Below are 15,296 nucleotides of genomic sequence, written 5' to 3' on the forward strand. Positions count from 1 at the left end.
TATGTCCGTGTCGTGAATAAGCACGAGGCCCCCCAGGCTGGGGGGTGGGACGTGGCAGCTGCCCATCACCCCCCCAGCAGACACGGGTGGGGCTCCCACAGGGCAGGGGTCAGGTCCCCCAGGGGGTGGTCGGCAGGCGGAGGGCATTGGCCAGGGCAGGGGAATAGGCTGGGGTCAGAGGATGGTGTAGGGTCCCCACCAGGGGGGACGGGGCGGCCAGGGTTTTCCTGAAAACTGATGACACAAAACCTGAGGGGTGTGGGGTGGCGAGTCCCCGACCCTGCCCCTCAGCCCACATCACCTCCTCTAGGACACCCGCCTCCCCCGGGCCCACCCCCATCCCTGTGCCTCTCCCACCAGGTGCTCCCCCCCCCCAGCCCACCCCCATCCCTGTGCCTCTCCCACCAGGTGCTTCCCCCCCCCCAGTCTCCCCCCACGGAGCCGGAACCAGGGCTTCGCAGCAGGAGGAGGGAACCAAATTCCACCAGCCCCTGCTCCGGGAGGGCCCCGCTCGCAGGGCTGCCCAGGGCGCCGCTCACTCCCACCACGGTGCTCCTGGGAACTGGGTTACTAGCCCCATTCTACAGGTGAGGAAACTGAGGCTCGAGTTCTGAGAAGCTGTCTCCAAGTCTCACAGCTCAGGCCTGCCAGTTCACTGCCCACGGCTCCGAGCGCCGGGCCCCGGGTGCCACCTGTGTCTGTGCTGAGGACAGCCCCCCGCCAGCTCCTCCCCCTGGGACCCAGCCAGTCCCCCCCCCCCCGCCCTGGCCCCTGTAGCTAACTCATCCCTCCTTGCTGCCCTGAGACCATGCAAGTCACAGACACCTGTCTGCACATTTGTGCCCCCCAGCACTGTCCCAGCTCCTGACCAGCGGTGACTGGTCCGGGCCTGACCCAGCAGGTGGCTTTGGAATGAATGACGAATGGAACGAGCGGGCTGGGCAAGGCGAGAGCCCTGTGTGGAGCCCCCCCCGCACGGCTGCAGAGGTGGCCCGTGCTCGGGGCTCCCCCTCCCGCCCCGCCTGCTGGAGGCAAGGCAGGCCACCAGCCAGCCCGGACTGACCACCTGGGTTAACTGGCTATCCCTCACTGCCAGCACGACGGGGCCGGGTGACATTTCCCTAGACAGTTAATTGGTACCCGAGTAATTTATCATGGAAGCCTTGTTATGTGCCAACTGGGTCCCCTAAGCTCTTGGCGGCTGTGCCCCAGAAACAAGATTGGCAGCTAATAATGGAGCCTCAGTCACGCTGCTCCCTGCTGGCGCTGGATGGGAACGACCCGGAGAGAGACGGGCACTGTGGGGGGCGACACTTTCCTAGGGCCTTGGGGACCAGTGTCCCGAGACATCCTGGGGCCCTGGCCCCTCCTGAGGTCCCTTCCTCTTAGCTTCCCCAACCAGGTGACAGTTCTGACTGCCCACTGAGGAGCCCCCTCCATGGTGGGCAGAGTTAATTCTACTCCCTGGCTCCAGGCTGGACACACGACCCCTCCAGCCACGTGGCCAAGTCAAGCAGCGGTCGTGGTGGAGCCAGGCCAGTGGGGCTGCGCCGGAGCCTCTGGGATAGAAGGGTCCACTCTGCCTGGGACCACTGCGGGGAGAAAATGAGCGGGGCCGCTGCCAGCCAGCCAGCCCGAGGGGAGCACCCCTGCTCGGTGCAGCCCGGCCGTGCGCGGTCAGCTCCACCCCGGCAGTAAACCAACGAGCCCCACTTTTTTTGGTTGGTTTGCTTTAAAATGTTGTGTTTTTGTTTGTTTGTGTTTTTTGTTTGTTTATTTCAGAGAGAGGTAGGGAGAGAGAGGGAGAGAGAAACATCAGCGATGAGAATCATCGATCGGCTGCCTCCTGCGCACCCCGATGGGGATGGAGCCCGCAACCCGGGCCTGTGCCCTGACCGGAACTGAACCGCAATCTCCTGGATCCCAGGTCGATGCTCAACCACTGAGCACAGCGGCCGGGCAACAAACCCTATTTGCGCTCAGGGTGGCTTAAGTTGGCTCCTGTCACTCGTAACCCAGAGAGCTCTCAGCTCAGGTGTCCCGAGGCTCCCCCCCGGGACTCAAACCCGTCTGCAGAGCTGGTGTGGGGCCTGCTCGCCTCGGCCGCACATGTGCAAACTGAACAGCACGAGTCCGCGCAGCCCCGTGGGGGGGCAGCACCCGGATTCAGGGAGTGTTCGTATTTTTTTATAAATTGTACTATTAGGAGGTCTAGCGTGGCTGTCAGTAGGAATTCAACAACCTGCTTAATTGGGATTTTTTGAGTTGAGGGCGGAGCCAACAGTGACTACAGACCGGAAGACGGTGTCCACGTTGGGTCAGCCTGGCCACTGCACCTCTGTGGTCAGGACAGGTGTGCAGTCCTGGTGCAGAAGGAAATACACAGTGATTAAAAACCATTACAATAAGTTAGTAAGTGAAAAACAGGAAGCGCTGTGGAGAAGTCCCCGGGCAGAGGGACAGCCAGGTGCAGCAAGGAGAGGCCGAAGGAGACGACCTGAGGATGGGCCAGTGGCTGCTCAGGGCTGGGGGTGGGGGGTCAGGGCACAGGGGAGTAAAGCCAGAGCAGGGGCTCCCCCCGCACCTCAGACCCCAGGCCCACACCCCACCCTGGCTTCAGTACCACGGACAGTGGCGGCCGCACCAGGCGCCCGGGCAGGCCCAGAGGACAGTGAGAGATCTCCCACCCTCCCCGGGTTCTCCTGTCGTGAAACCTGACAGTGCAGTCCTTCCTGAGCCTGTTGACAGACACCCGACAGGCACCGTGGTGTCCTGGTGGCTTAGATACAAGAACTATTCCTCCCGGTAGCCCAAGAAGCAGCCGCTTTCCCAGGTCTCCCTGCTGCAAGGCCAATAGGGGTGCTGGTTTCTGGGGCGGGACCAGCGTGGGGCCGCAGCTCTCAGATCCCTGCTCTCAAGAAGCCACCAGACGAGGACACCATTGAAATGGGGGGGGGGACTCAAACAGAGAACTGCACAGGACCCAGGAAAGAAAGGACTCAACCTGGGAGCACGGCGAGGGTGAGAGGGCCGTGGGGAGGGATGCACCCAGGTGTCCAAGGCAATGGAGACGGGTGGACACAGAGGGATGGCTCTGGAGCAGTCACCTTCTGCCAGGTAACAAATGGTCCCAGAACAAAGACCTGTTACTCTGAGTCTGGGGAGTGGGAACCTGGGGGAAGGTTGGCTGCCTGGGTCTGGCGCAGGGTCTCTCATGAGGTTGCAAAGTGATGGCCGGGGCTGGGGTATCTGAAGGCTTGACCAGGCCAGGATGACGCGATTCCAGGATGGCTCCCTCATGCTGAAGGTCAGTGGGCCCAGTTCCCTGCCCGGTGGGCTTCATAGAGCAGCTTGTGACAAGGCCCTCAAAGTGGATGGTGACACAGGGAGACCGTGAGGGGGCCCCATCGAGACAAAGTCCCAATGTGTTCTGCGGTCCAGTACCAGAAGTGAACGCCGCCTCTTCCCCACCTCCATCGGCCACACGGACCTCCCGGCTGAGTGTGGCTGGAGGACCATGCAAACAGAGGCGAGGGTCACTGGGGACACCCGGGCAGCTGGCTGCCCCAGGCTCCGAGGAAAATTCATAGATGGCCTGATGTCTTTAACACGCCAAAGAGGATCATGTTTCCATTGCAGCATCAGGGGTAAGTAACGGCACATAGAAGACAAAGCAAACCTAAAACTCAAGGCCGCTAATAAGTCCAGGAAAAACGAGAGGCTGTGCCAGGAAGGGGCGTGGCTACCGTAAGGCTGGCCCTGAACAGCGCGGACAAAGAAACGGTGCACGGCTGCATTCTGGACGGCGGACAGTGAGTGTGACTGTGAGTGAATGTGAGTGAATGTGAGTGTGAGTGAATGTGTGTGTGTGGGAGTGTGTGTGAGTGAATGTGTGTGAATGTGTGTGTGAGTGTGAATGTGAGTGTGAATGTGCGTGAGTGAATGTGTGTGAATGTGTGTGAATGTGAGTGAATGTGTGTGAATGTGAGTGAATGTGTGTGTGTGAGTGAATGTGAGTGAATGTGAGTGAATGTGTGTGAATGTGAGTGAATGTGTGTGTGTGTGTGTGTGTGAATGTGAGTGGATGTGTGTGAATGTGAGTGAATGTGTGTGTGTGTGTGTGTGAATGTGAGTGAATGTGTGTGAATGTGAGTGAATGTGAGTGAATGTGTGTGTGTGAGTGAATGTGAGTGAATGTGTGTGTGTGTGTGAATGTGAGTGAATGTGTGTGAATGTGTGTGAATGTGAGTGAATGTGAGTGAATGTGTGTGAATGTGAGTGAATGTGTGTGTGTGTGTGTGTGTGAATGTGTGTGAATGTGTGTGAATGTGAGTGAATGTGAGTGAATGTGTGTGTGTGAGTGAATGTGAGTGAATGTGTGTGTGTGTGTGAATGTGAGTGAATGTGTGTGAATGTGTGTGAATGTGAGTGAATGTGAGTGAATGTGTGTGAATGTGAGTGAATGTGTGTGTGTGTGTGTGTGTGAATGTGAGTGGATGTGTGTGAATGTGAGTGAATGTGTGTGAATGTGTGTGAATGTGAGTGAATGTGAGTGAATGTGTGTGAATGTGAGTGAATGTGTGTGTGTGTGTGTGTGTGAATGTGAGTGGATGTGTGTGAATGTGAGTGAATGTGTGTGTGTGAGTGAATGTGTGTGTGTGTGTGAATGTGAGTGAATGTGAGTGAATGTGAGTGAATGTGGGGCAAACAAGACAGAGGGGCCCAGTCCTGTCCAGGGCAACAGCTGTGCCCTGGCCCCTGGGCTACACTGCCCCATCCCCGGCATCACCCACAGTGGCAGGAAACTGCAAGAAGTTGCTCCTGCTTCTGGGGAGGTGAACTGGGGCAGCGGGACCTGCTCCATCATTTCCATGACACCTTGCTAATTACCCAGCATGCTATTCATTCAGGTGTCAGCCCTGCCGCAGGCCTGTGCCTTTAATTAATAATCTGGTAAAACTCCACGCAGGGCCTGGCTGGGCATTGCAGCAGGGACTGCAGGGTGGGCCAGGCTGACGAGGACCCTCCACTCCCACCCCCAGCAAGTGCAGAGGCCTGGCGCTGGAACCCAGGGCCCTGGTCGCTTGTCCCCAGCTGTCCCCGCCAGCCCACAGAGCCCCAGGCAAAGCCCCTTTAGGGATCCTACCAGGAGGCAGAAAAACAGACCTCAAGGTGGGTGTGAGCACCGGGGACTGGGGCCTAAGTTGGGGATTGGCCCCCCTGGAGCTCAGGCTAGCCCACAGGCCCGGGAGAGTTGGGATCACAGGAGCCCAAGAGGGGTGAGGTGTAGTCTAAGGGGCTGAGGTCCCCGGCTCAGACTCAGGCTCAAACTGGCCAATATTTTTGGCCAGAGGGGTGGAGCAGGGGAGGGGTCCTAGGGACAGCTAGGACCATGGGTGTCCTGATTCCCGATTGTCCTGAGGGGAGGGGGGCAGGCTGGGGTCCCTGAGACGAAGAGCCTTGCGGGGACTGGGTGTGCTCTGCAAAAGCCAGGCCAACCTACCTCCCAGGAGCCTCACTCCCAGCCCTGGGAGGGGCGCAGGGGCTGCCAGGCTAACGGGACATTCTATTTGGATCGATGTGAATTATTAAGTGGTTCAGACTTATTCTGGGCTCTGGGGCGGGCTGTGGTCTGTGCAGACAGACACCACCTCGGCTCTATTTTTAAGGTTCTGTGGGAAGGAGCCGAGACGCCGCCCCACTTAGGCCCCACACACCCTACAGTGAGGGTCATGTGCCACGACCAACTGCGATTTACTTCAGAAATGCCAGAGTGGCTCAAAATATGAACCAATCCGTGTGACGCACGCTGACCAGTGGACAATGACCATTGCCCAGGCACAGAGGCAGCACATAGTATATCCAGCACCTCTCATGATAAAGACGCTCAGCAGACCAGGGACAGAAGGAGCTCCCCACGCGAGGAAGGGCACCTGTCACCCGTGGGAAGTCCTCTGCGACCTCACACTTGGTGGAGAGAGAAACGGCACGAGGCCGCCCCCTCTCCGCTTCTGCCCAGCGCTGTGCTGGAGGCTCTGCTCACGGCCATCGGGCAAGAACAAGGTATAGCCGGTGCCCAGGTTGGAAAGGGGGAGGAAGAGCCACCTCTACTCACAGGTGACACGATCCCACGGACAGAAAACCCTAAAGAACACGCGCACAATCAGGGCTGATAAACAAGTACAGCCAAGTTCAGGATACAAGATACAAAAGTCAGTTGTATTTCAATACACTCGCAATGAACCACCCAAAATGCAGTCAATAAAACAACCCCACTAAGAGGGCACAGAGAGTAAAACACGTAGAAACAAGTTTAGCCGAGGGAAGTGTAGGACTTGTGCACTGAAGTGAAGGGAGATCTCAACGGAAGACGCAGTGTCCGGGGGCGGGAGGGCCGGCGCTGCTAAGCGGGCTGTGCTTCCCAGGTCGGCCCTGGGAGCCCTGTCCAACCCCACCTGCCTTCTGCGCAGACCGATGAGCTGGGCCTAAAGCCCATGCGCAGCTGCAGAGAACCCCCAACAGCCACGTACAAAAACGGACTCAAAAGCGAGTTGAAGAGTCAAACGCTGGGAGCTCAAACCCTGACCCTGGACTAAGCAGCAGTTTCTGCAGTGACACTGAAAGCAGGAGCAACAAACAAGAAATAAATGGAACTTCATCAAATTTAAAAACTGTTTAGCATCAGAGGCACCGTCTAGAGAACAAAGACAAGGCGAGTGGGAGAACATTTATAAATGATGTACCTGACGAGGGTCTGGCATCCAGACCCCACAGAGCTCCTGCCGCTCAACAAGACAAACGATTCAGCCTTAAAAAGGGCAAAGGGATTGAGAAAACATTTCTCCCAAGATGGACAAACGGCCGGTGAGCATAAAAGACGGGGCTCAACACCACTGCTCACAAGGGAAACACAAACCAGAGCCATCGTGTGGCACCGCACCCAACCAGAAGGCACAGGGCCGGCGAGGACGCGGGGGCCAGAGCCCCGTGCGCTGCTGGTGGGGCTGTGATGGAACCGGCGGCTGGCCCTCAGTTCAACAGCCATGAGAGCCAGGAATCCCCTCCAGGGCACAGGCTGAGGACAGAAACTACGTGCACACGCCACGTGCTCATCACCGGTCAACGAAGCCTCGCAACAGCCCCAAACAGGCACCACCATGATGGACAGACGAAGACATGGCACATCCGTGAAGCACCAACACCCCACGTGACACGCGAGCCTCAGAGACGCTGTGCCCAGACTCCACTCACCCGAGGTGCCTGCAGATCTAGACAGAAAGTTCTGGACCAGACGGGAGCAATATTGCACAAGATTATGAATATACTAAAAACCACTTAATTGTACACTTAAATATGTTTAAAATGATTTTTTATGTGACTTTAATCTCAAAAAAAAAACCCCAAACACCACAAAGTGCTCAGGTAATCTGTCTGAAAATGTAGTCCAACTCTGGCAGGGTCCTCGCTGGAGGGGGGGTGAGGATGGGCCCCCACAGAAAAGAATGTGCAGTTCTTGGCCTCATCCCCGCAGCCTGCTGCCTGGGAGGCCTGCCAGGTCCCTCCAGTCATCCCTGAGGAACCAGCGGCTTCACACAGAGTCTGGTTCCCACCCCGTAAGGCGGCAGTGGCCATCTCCACACATCCCTGAGGTGGGTCCCAGGGGACTGCTGCTGTGGACATCCCCCTGGGAAGCTCTCCCAGGGCATGGGCTGGGCAGGCATGAGGCAGTCAAGGGCTCTGTGGCTGAGACGTCTTCTGCTGAGCATGCTCCAGGCTGCCCAGCCTTGTGACGGTGACCGTGAGCAGGAGGGACAGCCACAACCCACCTGAGCAGGGCTGCCTGCTGCGTCCTGTCTCAGTCCTGCTGTTGGGGGGATGTTCCCCATCTTTACAGATGAGCCCCAGGGCCAGCTACTGTCCTGAGGCCAGAGGACATTGCAGGCAGCCCAAGTCTTCAGGGTGTCCAGCTCCGCTCTGCACCCAGCCCTTGCTCTACTGCTCCTGGGCACCTGGGTCTGGGGCTTTCGGGTGTGCTCTGGGGCCTCCTTGGCTATGGGCCTTGGGGGTCCTGCCCTCACCTGTGGGCTCTTTGGGGCCTCCTTTAGGGTGCGCCTTTGGCCTCGATGCCTCCTGGCTCCTGGTAACAACAAGAAGGGGTACCATCAAGCCTGAGAGCCCGAGGTCCCCTCATTTACCAAGTGGTCCCCAGAGGCTGCCACTGACCGGGATCCTCAGACCCAGACTGATCGCCTGCCCCACCCCTGGGAGAGCTTGGGGTCCCAGGTGCACATCCCCCATTCTCAAAGCAGCTCAGCTGGACCCAGGCCAGCCGCAGGCTTAGAGAGAGAGGAACAGAAATGCCTCCTGGGGACGCAGGCAGCGCCGATTCCCAGCCTGGGTGCCAGAGACCAGGCTCAGAAACCACTGCTGACTGAAAGCGCTGTGGGTTCCATCACTGCCCTGCGCCCGTGTCCTCATCTGTGAAGTGGTAACAGCGCTGTCTTGCGGTTAGGTGCACTCGGGACCCCACAGCCAGCTGCTGTGGGTGGGACTACCTGTGAATGCCAGGTCCTCCCCGACGAGGACCAGCAGGACAGGAATGACTGTGACTGCCACGCACATGAGGAAACCGAGGCTCAGAGAGCGTCAGAGGCCCGGCAGGTCCTGCAGCCAGGACTCAGGCCGGCCTGTCAGACTCCCATGCCCTTTCTGCAGGGGCCCCGGCCCAGTGGCTCACAGGTACATGGCCCAAGGCAGGCAGGGGCAGCCCTTGGAGGAGGTGGGCTGTGGGCTCTGGGGGTTTCTGCACACACATCTGCCCAGGCCCCCAGCATCCTGCTGGCTTCCCCCTCCTGTCCCTGCAGGGACACCGCATCCCCTCTGCCTGAGGACTTGTAACCATGGCCCAGCCTCCCTTGCTCACCTCTCCTGCCCCGGGTCAGAGGGCACAGGGCCGCCCAGGGTCCTGCGAATATAGTCTCGGGAGCGGATGTCGGCCTGAGGAAAGGGTGGCTCACATGAGGGGTGGGGATGGGGTCCCAAGCTGGCCTCTGGACAAGCCCTCCCCACCTCACTCCCTCCTGAGAAAGCCACAGAGATAACACTGGCCAGCCTTCAGCACAGGAGCGGCAGCCCCGGGAGGCAGGTTATCAAGGACAGGCACTCAGCCCAGGTCCTGTGACGGCAGGTCCCCCAGAGCCTGAGGTGGGATCCTCGGTCCCCCCACTTCAGCTCCTGCCACTTGGCTGTTGTCTTACAGCCGAGGCTTCCCTTTCGTGGGTTCACCTGAGCCAGATCCTCTGCTGAAACCTCTTCTCCGAGGGCTCCTGCCTCAGCTCATCTCCCGTCTACTATCAGCCACAACCCTGTCCCCAGGCAAGTGCAGAAAGTTCCTCAAAGTCCCAGAGTGACAAGGGCATGTGGGCCCCCCTGGGCCTTGCCACTGGGCTCTGCCCTGTGCTGACCTCACCCCAGGGGTCTGGCCTCCGCGGGAGCGAGCAGGTGGGCAGGGTGGGCAGCAGATGCTCTGGGGCGAAGGCACCCGTGAGAGAAGTGAGGCCGCACCCACCTTCCCCTCAGCCTGGGAGGGGAGCCCAGGCCTGGCACAGGGGACCCACGGACGCCATGGAGAGAGGGAGCAGGCACAGCCCCTCTCGTCCTCTCTTAGGAGGCAGAGTCAGGAGGGCGGTGCTGGCAGACAGGGTCCCAGGAAGAAAGTGGACCAAGTCATAGGCAGTCACTAGGCAGAGCCTCCCCCACCCATGGAGTGACAGGGACTGTGGGCCCCTGGGAAGAGGTAGCTGGCTGTCCTCCCTGGGGGTACAGGCCCAAGAACCCACAGGCTTTTCTCCAGGGCTGGACACAAGGTCCCCACCCGCCTTCCAGGTGCGCAAGCACTTCACAGGCCACCCCTCACTGCAGGACAGGCTCACAGGGTCGCTGTCACTCTGAAGCACAGAGACTTGCCCGCTGCACCAACACAGGGACCCCAGGCTCAGGGTTTGGGCAGTAGCTCAAGGCCGTACAAGTGGGTAGGAATGCAGGAGGCAAGGCCTCCTGGAGCCAGGACACAGGTCGCAGGCCCGAGAACCTGCACCCTGGGAACCCTGGGTGGGAGAGAGTGTGGACACCTAGGGAGGTACTCTCAGGGGCCACCAGAGAGGACTTGGTCCTCGGCAGGGGCTGAGCCCCACGCTGTGCGGGCCACTGCTGCCACCTGGAGGCCGCCCTGCACACCGGCAGCCAGGAAGGCCCAGGACCCAAGGAGGGGTGGTGGTGGCCATGGCCGCAGGGTGACAGGGCTCCTGGGGTGAGAGGCAGAGCCAGGGCCCTGACTGAGCCACCCACCTGGCGCACGGGCTCCGGGATCCGGAACCTGCAGCAGCTGTGGGTCAGGCGCACGGCCGCCTCCAGGCTTATCTTGTGGCCCACGGACACGTACAGGGGCTTGATGCTGCGGTCGTGGCTCTTCAGGGCCTGGGACAAGGAAGGCGGGTCAGGGCGCTGCGGGCAGGAGGGAGCTGGGGGTACATGCAGCTCCTCTGGACACCTTCCTGCTGCTTGTCCTGGGGACAGGGTGGGACGAGCAGGGGCACCAAAGACCCCTCAGTACAGCCTGAGGTGGGGGGACATGAAGGGCAGGACACACCAGTCAGGCAGTGGTGGGAAGACGGGAGCGGCTGGCGTCTGGTGTGCGTGTGCACATATGTGGGTGCTGACCAGGGCCCCACTGACCCCGCCTGACAGGCTTGCCTCGGGGGAGCACAGGCCCTGCCACTCACCATGCCCAAGACGGCCCCGGAGCTGCCCGTCAGAGGAAATGTGTCTCCTCTGGCACACAGGAGGCGTATCTGGAAAACAGGAAACACTGAAAAAACACCTTTTCTCATGTTTGAAACCTGGCAGCCACTGGCAGGGAGACGGAAGGGCCCGCTCCTACAGGGGCCATGGCGCAGCCAGGGGATGCTTGCGCCCACCCTAGGAGCCAGCCTGTCCAGTGTGCTGCCCACAGCACCGTCCCACCCTGCAGAGGCCCTGGGAGCTCGGCTCTCTCCTCCTCTACAGCAGAGGATGTGGGGCCTGGAGAGGGGGCGGCAGCCTGCCCGGGCCACAGTGGGACGAAGGCCCCGTTCCTACGTTTCAGGTCAGACCCCGCCCAAGGCCACTTCCTGCCACTTTCTCTCCTGGGAGGAATCTGGGCACATTTGATTCAATCCAACAAATGTTTTAGGGTAGATGGGGACTGGCCCACTGGGAGGGTCTGGAGTCCCTGTCCACTGCTCCACGCATATGTGGGACTGCTGGAGGGATGAGACAGATGTGCCCTCTGCTCGGAGTCTGCTATCCAGGGGCAGAGCTGGGTGTCACCAGCTTTCTCAGGAGTGGGTGTCACATTCCCAGTGCCAGCCACAGGGGCCAGAGCAAGAAGATGTCCAGGACAGGGTGCTGAGAGCAAGGCCTGGAGGCTGGGGTTGGGGAGAGTGTGTAGCCCTGCAGAGGCTCCCCAATGTCTTGGTCCCAATAACCAGAGGCCCTGTCCCACATGGGGACACCTTAGGGCAGGGAGGCTGGGGAGGAGCTGAGGGTGCTTTGTGAGGTTCTACCACCCACAGGAACACAAAGGAGTGCAGGGAAAAATGGGTCTTCCTGACCAACGGGGATGCAGGACGGGAACAAGACTGTCAACAGTCAGCAGGCCAGGGCAGCCAGGCAGGGTGGTCCCTGGTGCCCATCCAGCCATGCCCGCAGGCCTGCTCCTCACCTTGTCCTTGTGCAGGGTGTTGTTCTCCAGCCCGTCCACCTGCAGCAGCTTCTTAGCCACCCCGATGCAGGGCAGGTCTGTGAGGACGCCCAGGTGGCAGGCCACCCCGAAGCCTGCACAGAAGGCGGGGAGGGCAGTGAGCCAAGCAGTCTAGGGATGGTGTGGGCTTTGGGGACAAACCAGAACCAACCTGAGTTTCCCCAAGTGGACAGAGTCCTGTTGCGGGCAGACAGCTGAGGAGACAGGCCTCCGAGCCCCAGCCTGCCCTTGGACGTAGCCCTCTGCCCAACTTCACAGCTGTCCGCTGGACAGAGGACGCCTTCTCTCCAACAACTTAGGAGCCCATTTAGTACTCACAGTACTTCACCCATTTCTCTTCTCATTTCTAGCACTTTCTACCTTCCTCTCTCTTTCATGGCCACCATCAGGTCTCTGGGTCTCTGTCCCCCCAACTCCCCTGACACTCTGGGGCTCTTGCCAGGTGACCAGGATTGCAGTTCCTGGGGTCCCAGCCCAGGGCTGCCTGCTAGTCCAGTACTTACATCCAGGGTGGCCCTGGACCCACTGGCTCCCAGTGCAGCAGCTGAAGAGCCAACACCACCCTTTGGCTTCCTCTGTTGCCAGCCCCCAGGTTCCTATCTAAGGGTACAGCAGCCCCTTCCCCTCGGTTCTCCCTTGGACCAAGGTTCCAGCACCAGGGTATAGGTTTCCTGGAGTCCCTGGGGAATGGCCCTCCTGTCTGTCCCTGTCTGATCTGAGACAAGGACCTGTCAGGACACAGGGTGGGCCACCAGTGGGTCAGGCTGACTGAGCTCGGGCCTGGGACTTCTGGTAGCTGTGAGGTCCCAACTGGGCAATGCCGCCCTAAACGGGCCAGTGGAGGGTGCTGGGGGAAGGCTGTGGGGCAGGCAGGAAATATGGGGGGAGAAAAAAGGCAGGAATCTTTACTGGTGGGTCCTGACAAGGCAGTGAGTCCAGAAAGGAGCTGTCAGTGCCCAGCTGGGGGTACAAGTGTCCTGGGAGGTCCCCCCTTCCCACTGCCCTCCCGGGGTCCCTCTTGGGAGCAGGATCACCTCGGTGGTGCAGCACCCCATTTCCATCCACAAGGAGGACCTGGAAGAGCCACAGGGAAAGTCCAGGTCAGAGGCACTGACCACTGGGCAGGGACATCCGGGGCAGGAGGGGTGGGGCCACCACTCTGAGTCCAGCTTTTGAGAAAGTCTATCCTTGTTCTCAGGGCAAAGTGCACCTCCTCCAGGAAGCCCCCAGGTCTCCCCTGCCCACAGAAGCAAAGGCCCTTCGAGGTACCTGCCTGGGGCATGAGGCTGGGCTCCTCCTCCTGAAGCCGCCGTACCGCGTCCACCAGGAAGGGCACCTCTCGGAAGGCCAGGAAGCCCGACAGGTAGGGGGCTGTCAGGCTAACCATGCGGCAGTCCTCATACACCACCTGTCACCAGGCAGCCAGGTCAAGCCACTGGCGGGATGTGGCCCTGGCCACCCGTCTCCCCGAACGCCCTCAGCCCTTCACCTACAACCTTTTCTTTCCACTGTCAGCTCCCTCTCCATCTCCCAGGCCACCCACGTCCCCCTTCCCTGCCTCTCGGATCTCGGGGGAAACCATGAGCGAGGACGAGGTGACTGCTGCAAATGGGCTGGGGAGTCGGCCTGCTGCTGAGAGCTGAGCCTGCAGCGCGACTTACGCAGGGGTCAGACCAGGAAGGCCCTTAGGCCTTGTGAGTGGGAACCAGGTGGTGACCTGGCCGAGGGGTGACCATGGCATAGCCAGGGAAGGGGCGGCCGGGATGCTGACAAAGGCACCGACTCCAGCGGCACTGAGGAGGCAGGAAAAACCAAAACGGAGCTAGTGTGCGGCTGCGGGCGAGGGGTCTGGGAAGACAGAGGTGTCCAGCCGGGGCAACGTGGGATGCGTCGCCGCGGGTCACTGAGATGGGGAGTCCGAAATGTCCCCTTTTTTCCTCCCAAGGCTCCCCAACCTATGAACGAAATCCTACGAAGCACCCGTTCCCTTCCCCGGAGCCCCGCCTCCCTCGCCGAGGCGGGCACGGAGCCGAGCGGGGCTGCCCTGACCGGCGCCGCCCCCGCCCCGGGTTACCTGGAGCTCGGGGTAGCTGAGCACCACCAGGGAGGCGCAGGCGCGCACACTGTTGCCCTTCACGAAGGACACGTCCACGCCCCCGACCCTCTGCAGCCCCGAGAAGGCGGGGTCCCGCTGCCACGCCTCCGTGTCCCGGTCCACCACGCGCGCCTTCAGCTGGGCTTGCTCCCTGGGGGCAGGCACCGGTCCAGCGGGCCGCGGGGAGCAGCCCCGCCCCGCACCCCGCTCCGACGCCCCCGGGTCCAGGCCCCGATCGGGGCCCTCCGGCTGCCCCGCCCTCCGACAGCCCCGCCCTCCAGCTGCCCCGCCCCTCGAACGCCCCGCCCTCCGACTGCCCCGCCCCTCGAACGCCCCGCCCCCTCCGACTGCCCCGCCCCTCGGAAGGCCCCGCCACCGCCCACCGCCCCCTCCCGCTGCCCCGCCCCTAGGACCGCCCCGCCCCCTCTGGCTGCCCCGCCCCTCCGGCCGCCCCGCCCCTCCGGCCGCCCCGCCCCTCGAACGCCCCGCCCTCCGACAGCCCCGCCCCTCGGAAGGCCCCGCCCCCCGACCACCGCCCCCTCCGGCTGCCCCGCCCCTATGACCGCCCCGCCCCCTCTGGCTGCCCCGCCCCTCCGGCCGCCCCGCCCTCAGACCGCCCGGTCCTCCGACTCGCTCGGCCCCTCCCCGTGACCCGGGACGCGCGCCGGAAACGAGCCCCCCAGCCCGCCCACTACAACTCCCGAAGGCCCTTTGGCCGGCGCGCCGGAAGCGGGCCCGGGCCCCCCGCCACCCCAAAGCCTGGGGCTCCGAGATCAGGGGTGTCGCGGGGGACGGTGCCGCTCCAGCCCCTAGGTCGCGGGCGTTTCCCGGCCTCATTACCGTTTCCATAGCGACAGGGTTTCCTCCGGCGGCTGCCCAACCGCTTCCTGGGCCATGGCACAGCCCCGGCACCCCTTCCGGTGGCGTCACTTCCGGAGACTCCGCGCGCATGCGCTGGGCCTCCCTGGTTGCCTTGGCGGCGCTCGGCGGGGCCGCGTCAGAGCGGGGCTTCTCCGGACGGCGCCGCCTGGTGGCCGGAGGTCGCACGGAGGACGGGCCTCGCCCCTGCACCGCCCTCCAGCGGACGGGCGCGGGCGGGTCCCGGGGCGCCGCGCGGGGAGGAGGCCGACCGGGCTGGGCCCCGCGGGCGGAACGGGCCCGACTCGCAGCCCAGGGAACACGCGTGATGGCTGAGCGCCGCGAAGAAGCCGCAGATCTGCTCGACAGCCGCGGGCCCCCCATTCTGTCTCCCTCCCTCCCTCCCTCCCGCAGCCGCCTCCCCATCTCTGCTGTTTTCCCAAACTCCGATATTCCGTGTGCCAGGGGCCATCATTTGGGGTAACGTGCCCCGAACCCCATCGCCAGGCACCTGCCATTCGCATGGACCTTGACCTCAGTTCC

General features: G+C 61.8%; 1 protein-coding gene across 9 annotated transcripts in view; it reads right to left on the bottom strand.

Annotated features, from left to right (window-relative positions):
- ENDOV (endonuclease V) overlaps window positions 1-14,836 on the bottom strand; it is a 68,005-nt gene extending 53,169 nt beyond the window's left edge. For 2 of the 9 annotated variants that reach the window (XM_081161176.1, XM_081161179.1), the window contains exons 1-7: window positions 14,736-14,805; window positions 13,875-14,046; window positions 13,074-13,208; window positions 12,835-12,874; window positions 11,762-11,874; window positions 10,782-10,850; window positions 10,348-10,476 (exon numbers count right to left, since the gene is read on the bottom strand). In XM_081161176.1, coding sequence (XP_081017302.1) covers window positions 10,348-10,476; window positions 10,782-10,850; window positions 11,762-11,874; window positions 12,835-12,874; window positions 13,074-13,208; window positions 13,875-14,046; window positions 14,736-14,791 — 714 coding nt within the window. In that variant the 5' untranslated portion in view covers window positions 14,792-14,805. Of the gene's footprint in view, window positions 1-6,194; window positions 8,138-8,923; window positions 8,998-10,347; window positions 10,477-10,781; window positions 10,851-11,761; window positions 11,875-12,834; window positions 12,875-13,069; window positions 13,209-13,874; window positions 14,047-14,735 lie in introns of those variants that run through there. The other 7 variants (XM_081161174.1, XM_081161172.1, XM_081161178.1 and 4 more) reach the window with 7 other exon arrangements.
- Between the last annotated feature and the right edge of the window lie 460 nt (window positions 14,837-15,296).

This window comes from Miniopterus schreibersii (assembly GCF_964146895.1).
Source record: "Miniopterus schreibersii genome assembly, chromosome: 16".
Classification (NCBI taxonomy): Eukaryota; Metazoa; Chordata; class Mammalia; order Chiroptera; family Miniopteridae; genus Miniopterus; species Miniopterus schreibersii.